At 37.2% G+C, this 11,593-nt stretch overlaps 1 protein-coding gene across 1 annotated transcript; it reads left to right on the top strand.

The window, feature by feature from the left end:
- LOC130996056 (uncharacterized) lies at positions 1 to 3,181 on the top strand. Its single transcript, XM_057921559.1, has 6 exons — positions 1 to 549; positions 1,241 to 1,358; positions 1,445 to 1,788; positions 1,885 to 2,016; positions 2,119 to 2,217; positions 2,299 to 3,181. Exons 1-6 carry the CDS (start codon positions 125 to 127, stop codon positions 2,744 to 2,746), a joined length of 1,566 nt encoding a protein of 521 aa, XP_057777542.1. The 5' UTR covers positions 1 to 124; the 3' UTR covers positions 2,747 to 3,181.
- Positions 3,182 to 11,593: the final 8,412 nt, after the last annotated feature.

The following is an 11,593-nucleotide window of genomic DNA, read 5'->3' as shown; positions in this document are numbered from 1 at the left end:
GGTGGTGTTCACATGTTTTAAATAAATAAATTTTCTGTGTAATACAGTTTCGAATTTCGGTGTACAACTGCTGCCATAAAAATCAAAAATTCAAATTTGCAGTGTTGTTGGAAAGTTCATCGCAATGCTAAATGGCTACCTCAAAACCCTAAAGTCCCAATTGCAGAACCCTAAAATTTATTCGCATGGTTCTGTTACTCACTACCCCACTTGCCAAAACCGTTCAATTTATAATCCCGCAATTCAATTTGTCCTGAATGAAGTTCAGGAATTCCAATCCTCAAAAACCCAGCGCAGCCATCCTGTTCAGAAGGAAGGAGAAGAAGTGTCTTCGCCGCAGAAGCAGCAACAGCAAGCAGTTCTTCCAAGCACCCAGATTTCACACCCATGGCGCGAATGGGTGGACTTGATGGAGAAGCTGTTGAAAAATGGGTATTTTGACGAAATTGGAAACCCTTTTGCGAATAAAGGTGAAGTGGGCGGTAAAGAGGCGAATTTGATAAGAACTGCTTGTTTGAATTTCGCTCGCGATCAGTATCAACTTATACGGTGCTATATCTATTGCTCTCTCTCTCTCTGTATATATATATATATATATATATATATATATGTGTGTGTGTGTGTGTGTGTGTCTGTTATTATTGTTTACTTTTATATACTTTATTAATGAAAAATAACTTGTTATTATTCTGTTTGAATTGATTTTTCTTCTCTGTTTATATATAATGAATGCTTCCCGTATGGTCTGTGGTTTGAATGAAGCCTTGTTTGATGTTGGTAAACAATGAATGAATCTTGGTGCTGTGGAATTAGTTATGCAGTGTGTTCAACCTTTTGCGTAGTAAAATAGTGTTGTAGTATAATTAGATAGATGGTTTCACAGATGTTAGATTGGTGGCACTAAACATCCTCGATATGCCCATAGTATACGGGTTTTGTGTGTGATCGTGTATATATCCTCAATACACACCGCACCTTGTTTGTTTCATTAGGTATAACATTAGGTTAGAATGGCTTGCTTGTTCTAGAGATTTCTGAACGGTGAAAAGCATTTTATGCTTGCCCCTAGCAAAATGGATTGCAATACTAAGCCATATTAATGACCAATCAATTAGCTTTACTAAGGCATTACTAGTCCTACATTTGTATCAAATGCTCAAAATTGTTATAAGTATTTACTTGTTGCTATATAATTGCGGATGTTTCCGTTTGATATGAATGTCTAGACTCTGATATGCAGATACTTGTCACGAAAAGACATTATTGTAATTGCCGGGTCTGGATGTCCAAGCACAGATAGGAAAGTTGTGAACTCGGGAAAGCGTCTAAGGGCTCATGTAGGGATAAATGAAGGAAATGTATGTATCAAGTATACCCTTTAATTAAGAAAAGCATGTTGTGCTAGTTGTACTCTATATTAAGGTAATGTAATCTGTTTTAGTAGGTTTGCAGCTCTTGTATTCTAAGAGGAGATTGTGACAGAGCGTATGTAAAGGCACGTGAGGATGAAGGAGGTAGAACTGTGGATGTTATGCGCTTTTTGTTGACATACGGTCTTGATCCCGTGATTGGTTCTGTGGAAAATAAGCCATCTTTAAACAAAAATGTTAAAGAATCTGTCAGAACATTGTTAAAAGAAATTGTGTACGTCAAGGTTGATGAGCATGATCACGAAACACCAAACACCACTACTCAAGATCGGATCCCGTCTACTCAAAAAAGCGGTGGCAACCAAGAACAGAGTCAGACTGATGTTCCACTGAAGCAAGGTGATTGGATTTGCCCCAAGTAAGATGCAGCTCCAGGTTATAACATTGACGCTCATACCTGTTAATCATTCACACTGTTACAATATTGACGAATTTTTTTCTGATATTTGTCTAGATGCAATTTCCTTAATTTTGCACGGAATGTCAAGTGCTTGAGGTGTAATGACCTATTCCAGGAAAGGTTAAAAAAATTATCAGAAGAACAGGGGGATCTTCCTTTGAAGAAAGGCGACTGGAAATGTGACAAGTATAATAAGTTGAAACAAGTTTACTCCTCTTTGCTGATCTGTTCAATCTGTTGGTGCCCCTTGTTATCTTTTGTTTTTTAAGAGTTTAAGTTTTCCTGCAGGTGCTACTTTCTCAACTTTGCTAGAAATACGAGGTGTTTGCAGTGCAAGGAGAATCCTCCAAAGCGGCAATTGAATCCTGGCGAGTGGGAGTGTGACTCGTAAGACTTCCTATATGTCACTTCTAATTTTGAGGACTTGCTCAACTCGAATTTTGGAGATTAACATTGATCTGTTTGCAGGTGCAATTATATCAACTTTAAAAGAAATATGGTATGTCTGAAATGTGACCATAAGAGACCAATTGCGTCTCAACCCGTAAACAATAGTTTAAGGAATAGTCAGACACAACCTTGGCACGAGCAAGAGAGGTCGAGTAGGTATAAAGGTGATGATTCCATCATATTCGTAAAAAGTGAAAATGAAGATCAAATTGGGTCAAGATCATGGAATCAAGCACCTGGTTTCAAGGACTTTCCCGTTGCTGGAGGTAAGAGTGAGTTGTCCCGTGACGTGCAAAAGCACGACTCATGGAAAAGGGAAATGGCCGCCAAGAGCAGAATTGTGATTCATGAAAGGGAAGATTCAGGCAGACACAAGTCGTACATCTTTCGAGGAAGAAGGGAATATCCTGCATCTGGCGATGATGATGACATGGCTGAATGGTTTGGTAAGGGGCTAAGCTCATGATTATGAACATCAAATCTCCACAAACTAAGTTCATTTGTGATTTCGTTTCCGTCTTAGAAAGTGAATTCCATAATACATTTGTAGATATTTCTCCATGCTTGGTAACAGTGTTTCCACAAGACTACCCTTAATCTTAGGCTTATTGACATAGAGAACATTCCCTTCTTCGATCCAGATAATCTAATGTTTTGTTTGTTCGCGACTTAGCTTGTACTTGAAAACGATCAAGTGTCGTTTGACCATGAGACATGTCAAGATTCGGATCCAAACGAGCTTGACGAACATTACAAATATGTTGATATATGAGTTTGGATTTGAATCTTGACATGTATTATAATGAGAGTTGTATGGTCTCGAACAAGATTCTCTCTATTTGTAGCCTTGGAGTGTATGGTCTCTTGGTGCCGGTTGGAAGACAACCCTGATTTTTTGGGATTTGATGCTTATTTGAATATTTTCGTGCATCCGATAAAATAGAAGATCATCTTAAACATGCGGATAAATTTGAAGAATTATAGTTCTATTATAAGTATAAAATAATCTTATTCCTACTAGGATTCTCAATGTCGGTTTGTTCTCGTCAAGATCTTAAATGAAAACTTATGAAGGCCTATTTTAATTTATTAAGATAAAAAGTTATACAAAAATAGGAAAATTTGTATTTTGTGAAAATAATGAAAGAAGAAGAAATTGGAATTTAAACACTCTTGCAAAAGTACAACCATCCAAGTTTATAAAATAATTAGCATTTGCACTCGTACGATGCACAAAAAATATTTTTATATCTCTTTATATGTATAAAATTCATGCCAACTTAAATATCGTATAAAAAAAATTAGAAATATAGTAAAAAATATATATAATTTTATCGAATATATTTGAGTTACATATAAAAAAAATCACAATAATATCAATTGATATTATGAAAAAGTAAAAAAAAAATGAAGAAAACAAAATAAGTTAAAAGAAAATAAAAAATAATTGAAAAATAGATTTATTCAAAAAAAATGAGAGAGAGATGAGAGAATTCTTTGAAGTTTTAATCTTTATATAAATACTAGTGTGTAACCCGTCCAATTTCGACGGGAATCATTTGATGTTATAATTTATAAAAAAAGACGTAGAAATTATTTCATAATATATTTATAAATTATGAATATTTTTTAATCAAATAAGTGAAAAAGTATATTAAAGAGAATTTCCATCCACCCTAATATTACTTAGGAAAACATACATTTGGAAAATACGAAATAAACTTCAAAAACAATGTGGTATAATATAAGAATTATGTGACAGAAAAAAGATGGATAACAATTCTAATTCAAACAACTTACAAAAATATCATATACAACACATTGTTTAAATAACACTAAAAACTACTCGCCATCTTCCTCTTTTTATTTGTAACAATTGTCTTTGAATTATTCCCATAGACATATAATATTTCCACGCTAGTAAGAGTTTGGAGATGAATTCTTTGAAGTCTAAGATTTCCTCTAGACCGTGCCTCCCTAGTAGAATTTCAATAATGTCTTCAATTACTTCCTCTGTCATCGATCCTGGGGCTATTGTACTAACTCGTTCCGTGAAGTATAGTGGATCGGGATTGCATCTTTTAATTTTTATTTTCTTCCATAAATCTCGATATAATAGTAACAACATTTCAACTCCCAAAGCAGGATCTCATTTCAACTCTTGAAACCTACTCACCAATTCTGATGTGCAAGTAGGAACCCAACTCGCTAAAATTCCATTTGGAACAATTCCTCATATTCTTATCCTAGGTTTATGCCGATTAATGTTTTGATCCATTTAGAATTTTATACTTGTATGTGTCTTAAACTTAGTTAAAATGTAATATTGCAACTTGTTGATCGTCCCAAATTCGTATATTCCTACCCGCTAATTACTCAAGCACGTAAATTTCCTTTTATATCAGATTCCGTTTAAGATCAATTTAAATATTTTAAATTTAGAATTTTCAAAAGTCAAATAAATGCCTATAATGATGTGAGCACTATTATTATAAAATATTTATATAAATCAATAATATTGATATAAACATATTATATGATTGATAATAATTTATTTATAATATATATATATATATATATATATATATATGGTCGCATCCTATGGAGAATGATACATAAGTAGAGAATGGAGAAACATTGAACATGTCATGAACATATCACTAGAAGCGGTTGTACATACGAATAATTTGGTTGAACGTTTGGGGGTTTTGGGGTTCGAACCTTGTGTATGTTCACACAAATCCCGTTGAACCTTAAACGAACGAACGCTGACCGTTAGATTCGATAAGATCAACGACTAAGATTGCTTCTCCTTTCTTTGCAAACATTTACTTATCCATTGAACCTTCTCATATATATATATAGGGAGTGGATCATGTAGATCTCACCCCTTATAATAGTATATAGATCCTAAGTAAGAACCACATCATGTGTGTATGTGGCGCGCTAGGAGAGTGACACATGACCTATAATGCACTGATTCGCCGGAAATCAACACCGTGCAGTATCCGATTCGCGCGGGGGGCGGGTGCGGGCGCGATTCGCGTGGGATTCGCACGGGATTCGCCACCTGGTGAATCCCCCAAAAAAAAAAAAAAAAAATGGGATTCGCGAATCGGGTGCGCCAACCTCGCGAATCCGGTGGTTTCCGGTGGTTGGCTTCAATATGCCGCTGCGGTGGTCGGATTTCAGAGGGCGGCGGCGGTAGGGGCGGCGTTTCAAACGACGGCGGCGTTTCAGGGAGGCTAGGTCCAGCTGCTGCGGTGGCTGGTTCCAGCTGCTGCGGCCGTGGGTTCTCCGCGTTTGCTGCTTCTCGGGGAGCCGGCGGCGTGAACTGAGAGAGGGAGAGAGGGAGGGAGGGCGGGCGTGATTTCTGAGAGAGGGAGGGCGGGCGGCGTGAATTGAGAGAGGGAGAGAGACAAAGCCGAGGGTGGGGAGAAAAGGGCAATAAGGGTTGGAGTTGGGCTTGATTCATTTGGGCCAATTTTAAATTTAGTTGGGCCCTTATTTATTTAAAACCTTGGGCTGACTTTAAATGGTTAAATATATATATATATATATATATATATATATATATATATATATATATATATAGCATAGACGTATCCTTCACGAATCGCACCCTATAATTTTTAAAAATCCGTATCCCTGCACCCGAATCGTATCGCTCCCGCACCCGCCCCCTCGCACCTATGCAATCTAGCACATGACAGATGCCTTCCAAGATAAAATACACACAGGGGTAAAATAAGAATAAATTTTTTAGAAATTATATATATATATATATATATATATATATATATATAGATATACTCCCTCCGTCCCCCAAATAACTTCCTATTTCATTTTGGGACACTACCCCACCACTAATAATACTTTATTTATTTTTACTTTTCACATTTTCACCACTCTCAATACTAATTATAATATTTTTTCACATTTTTCATTAATAATTACTCCCTCCGTCCACGAAATGAGTACCCATTTGTAGACGGCACGGGTTTTAAGAAATGTATTGAATGTGGTGTTAGTGGAATAAGGGTCCCACTTTTAATGTTATCTTTAATGTTTAATTAAATAAAGCACTTAAATTTAATTAAATAAAGCATTTAAATTAAGAAACTGAAAGGACAACTAATTAAACCAATCTGACGTGGATCAAAATCTAAATTTGATTGGAATTAAATTGAAGGCACATATAACTAAAATTAAAATCACTTAAACTGATTCACATTACAGACATGAATCCCATCATCGGCACTTAAACTGAAGGCACCGTCTCAGATTCGACTGCCTGAACTCGAATCACATCATCGGCGAAGCCATCAAGAACGAAACTCGGAGTTTCGGGCACCACCGTCTCAGATTCGAGTCATTCGACTGCCTGAACTCGAATCCCATCATCGGCGAAGCCATCAAGAACGAAATTCGGAGTTTCGGGCACTACCGTCTCAGATTCGACTGCCTGAACTCGAATCCCATCATTGACAAAGCAACCAAGGACGAAACTCGGAGTTTCGGGCACCACCGTGTCAGATTCGATTGGCTGAAGTCGAGTCCCATCGTCGGCGAAGCCATTAAGGACGAAAGTCGGAGTTTGGGGCACCACTGTGTTAGATTCGACTGGAACTCGAATCCCATCACCGGCGACGCCACCAACACCGAAATTGTCCATGGAAGAGAGTAGATCTGAGGTAGTCTCTGTATCGAAGGAGTTGGATTTGAGGCGGCTAGGGTTTGTGTTCTTAAAAAAGAGGAACTCGAATTTGGGTGAGTTTCTTAATTCAGCGGACAAAACTAAATAGGGCTGAAATGGTTTTTAACTTAGTTGTAATTAGGAGTAGTTGATTAATTTTTGTAGTTGAGGTCGGTTAAGTAATTGTAATTAAGGTGGGACCTACAATGGTAACTAGGGCTGTTGATCGGTTCGGGTTCGGTTACCCGTACCCGAATTTTCGGTTACCCGAACCCGAAATTGTCAAATTTCAATAACCGTTCCCGAACCGTTTTAGAAGTTCGGTTACCCAATACCCGCTTCGGTTAACCAATTGGGTTATTTGGGTATCCGAAATACCCATTTAAAAACAAAATTCAAATAATTTTTGCTCTATCTACTCTAAAAGAAATTACAAATATATAATATATATGTAAATTTTCAAATATATAATATATATTTACAAATATATAATATATTTGTAAATATATTATAATATATATGTAAATTATTTGTAAATTTACAAATATAATATATTTGTAAATATATAATATATTTGTATATATATAATATATATTATATATATATAATATATTTGTAAATATATAATATATATGTAAATTTACAAATATATAATATATATGTAATTTACAAATATATTATATAATATATATATATAATAATTTACAAATATATTTATATATTAATTTACAAATATATTTATATATTAATTTACAAATATATAATATATTACATATGATATATTGATAATATATATATTATATAATATATTAAATAATTAATAAAATAATTTTCGGTTATTCGGTTAACCCGATCGGTTTTTCGGGTTAACCGATAACCGAAATTTCCAAAAAAACAATAACCGAAACCGATCCATTACCCGAAATTTTCGGTTATTGGATACCCAAACCCGAAAATTTCGGTTCGGTTAATTGGATACCCAAAACCCGATAACCATTTAGACAGCCCTAATGGTAACTATGATAAATAAAGAGCAATATTAAGAGTATTAATTATGTGGGGTACACTTGCTAAAAAATGAAAGGAAATGGGTACTCATTTCGTGGACGGACGAAAAAGGAAATACGAGTACTCATTTCGTGGACGGAGGGAGTATAACACTTTTTCATCAATTTCAATACACTTAATTAGGGGTGGGAATCGGATCGGGTTCGGACACTCTACCCGAAAAAATTGAGTACTCGAACCCGAATTAAAAGGGAAACCCTGTACCGATCCCGAACCCGATTTTATAATCGGGTACCCTAATACCTGACTCGGGTACTAGGGTATTCAGGTACCCTAAATTACCCGGTCAAATGTCAAGTTTCAGAAGTCAAAGTGTTAATTGGGTATTCGGGTACCTGAATTACCCAATTTAGCTTCACAGGGTATTCGAGTACTCTAATACCCGATTTTCTTAAAAAAATTAAAAAAATGCAGGTCCTATTTTCAACTATGGCCCTATATAATTGAGTACGTTTTCAATTTCCTGCATTAACAAATCATATATAATATCAAGTCAAGAATCAACAAGCACACTCTCAAAACTACAAAACAAAATAACAAACTGAATTTTGAGCTTCAAAATATATCATAATATATCATTAATAGGATACAAAATATATGCACTCTCAAATTTCCAATCAACATATCTGGTCTAGTTGGTTGCAGATACTGATCGATATCTAATCAATTATCATTTGTGCTAAATGAAGATAATATCATCATAGGAGAAAAGGTTGTTTACTGCACTAGAAGCTTCACTTATAAAACCCATAACTACAAGATTTAAAATTGAATTTGTATGTTTATTTGATGTACTAGAAAAAAACAAGGAAATTGAATCTGTATGCCATTACGCCTTACTACATTTATTTTATTTGTTGTAATAGAAAAACAAGGAAATTGAATTTGTATGTTCAATACTTTGTCAATCAATACAGTGTGTATGAGCAGTACTGATGGAAACGCTAGGTCGGAGGTGGGAGGGATTATGGAACAGGGAGTGGGAGGTGGGAGTGGACGAAGAGCAAGGTTGAACTTGAAACTGAATTTCAGATTTTTTTTTATAATTTTATTAAATTTAATTAAATAGTTTAAAATATATATAATTTTAAAATTGGGTATTTCGGGTATACCTGATACTCGATTTTCCCTACACCCTAATACCCGATATCCTAATTTTTCGGGTATCGGGTACCCAATACCCGATTGGGTTCGAGTCGGTATCGGGTATACCCGATACCCAACCCCTAACTTCACACCCCTACACTTAATAAATTTTTCTTAAACCCGTGTCGTCCTCAACTAGGAAGTTATTTAGGGATGAACAGAGTATATATTTACGAAAATTCATTTTTTTCCTGCGGTCGTCGTCAAAATTATGCATATAATTGAACATCAATATGCAATAAGGTAAACACAAATATATACATGATGCTAGATATAAATATACATGGAAAAGTATCAGTATGTCCATCTGAAAAAGTATGATCCGTCAAGTGACCAGCGACGAGAGCTACCTGACAACGTCGCATAGTACTATGCATATAGTTCAACACAAATATGCATAAAGAAAAACATAATTATGCATAACGTTACACACAACTATGCATAACATTATTTGATAGCGAGAGATATCAGATGGTTTGTAGACTGATACTTTTCCATACATATTTCTATCCAATGTTATGCATATTTGGTTTTATGTTGATGCATGCTAATGTTCAATTATATGCATAATTTTGAAGACGGACGCTAAATAAATAGATTTTCGGTAAAAATAAAATAAAATTATTTTGTTGTTTTTATAATTTCGAAATGTCTATTTTACCCCTATGTGTGTTTTGCTTTGGAAGATTTTGGAATGTCTTGAGAGGCTGCTGCCACGTGGCGCGCTCCTAGTGAGCCGCGTGGCCCCATTGTGTAGTCCAGATTTGGATACTATAGGATCTCACCCCCTGTATACATATACATATATATCTTATATAATATATTTGTCATGTTATATTCATGTTGCCTAATATAGAATAATATAGGGAAAAAGTGCAGATTGGCCCCTGAAGTAGTAGCCCCTATAGCGTATAACCCCTCTTACTCACTGTGTGTGCAACTAAACCCCTGAACTCCGAGAAAAGGGTGCAAATTCCCCCCTCTGACTAACGGCTGTTAACGACGTTAGGTCAAAAGGGGGGAATTTGCACCCTTTTCTCGGAGTTCAGGGGTTTAGTTGCACACACAGTGACTAAGGGGGATTTTACGCTACATGGGCTACTACTTCAGGGGCTAATATGCACCTTTTCCCTTCTTTTTTTTTATTTACATTATCTCTCATCTCTCTTTTCTCTCAAAAAGTCACGCACAAAAAAACAGGGAGCCCTCTTCCTCCAAAATCTGATCGCCGCTGCCGCTGATTCAAGCTCCGGCAAGGCCAGGCGAGGCTGCCCGAGGGCGCCGCCCCTTTCCCTCTCTCCTGGGCCCTAAACCCCGGAGCTCTCTCGGTTGCACACGCTCAACGTCAAGGGCGAGCCCTAATTCCCCCATTTTGTCCGAAATCGCCGCCGCGATATCCGGCAAACCGGCCGCCTACCGCCAACGACACCCACCGCATGCTCTCTATCTCAATCTGTGATAGATCGCGAGCCCTAGCTTTTCTCGATGAGGAGTCACCTCTTTCTCTCAAATACGGCGAAATTGCCGCCACTGCTGCTAAAAGGCCGGCAAGCAGCCAATCCATGGCTCCAGTGCAGCCGCACCCGCCCGGAGAGCCGCCTCCTGCTTGATTCTCCTCTGAAGAGGATGAAGGATTGAACCTTAGCACTGGCTTGCCTCCACCGCTCGAATTTCGAACGAAGAGCGCCGCGCATGCTCCCCATCACCACCGACTACTCTCTCTCAAACTTGCGGTCGTCCTCTGTGCTTTGCTTCAACAAAAGACAGCGCGAAGGTCGCCCCCAAATAACGCCGCAGAAGCAAGCCAGCCGCCTCGAAGCTTTGCGAGTTTGTGATGTTTGGCAAGGCATCGACACCATCGCCAAATTTGATGCCTCTCACAATGTAATGATCATAACCTCCTTATTTTCGCTATTTCTACATAATGTCGATTTGATTGGAATTGGAATTGGATTAATCGTTTGTGTTGCTGATAAAAGATGATCCAACAACTTGGTGATTCAACCACCGTTAGTGGCGGTGCAGTGGCCAAGAGAGAAAGAGGGCTGAGTGAGAGAGATGAGAGTTAATTAAAAAAAGGGAAAAAATGCAGATTAGCCCCTGAAGTAGTAGCCCCTATAGCGTAAAACCCCCCTTAGTCACTGTGTGTGCAGCTAAACCCCTGAACTCCGAGAAAAGGGTGCAAATTCCCCCCTTTGACCTAACGTCGTTAACAACCGTTAGACAGAGGGGGGAATTTGCACCATTTTCTCGGAGTTCAGGGGTTTAGTTGCACACACAGTGAGTAAGATGGTTATACGCTATAAGGGCTACTACTTCGGGGGCTAATTTGCACTTTTTTTCCCAATAATATATTACTCCCTCCGTCCATGAAAGAACTTCCTAGGAGGGAGTGGCACGGGT

This window comes from Salvia miltiorrhiza, chromosome 7 (genome assembly GCF_028751815.1).
Source record: "Salvia miltiorrhiza cultivar Shanhuang (shh) chromosome 7, IMPLAD_Smil_shh, whole genome shotgun sequence".
Taxonomy (NCBI): Eukaryota; Viridiplantae; Streptophyta; class Magnoliopsida; order Lamiales; family Lamiaceae; genus Salvia; species Salvia miltiorrhiza.
Note: the sequence above shows the minus strand (reverse complement) of the source record. Positions and strands in the feature narration are given on the sequence as shown.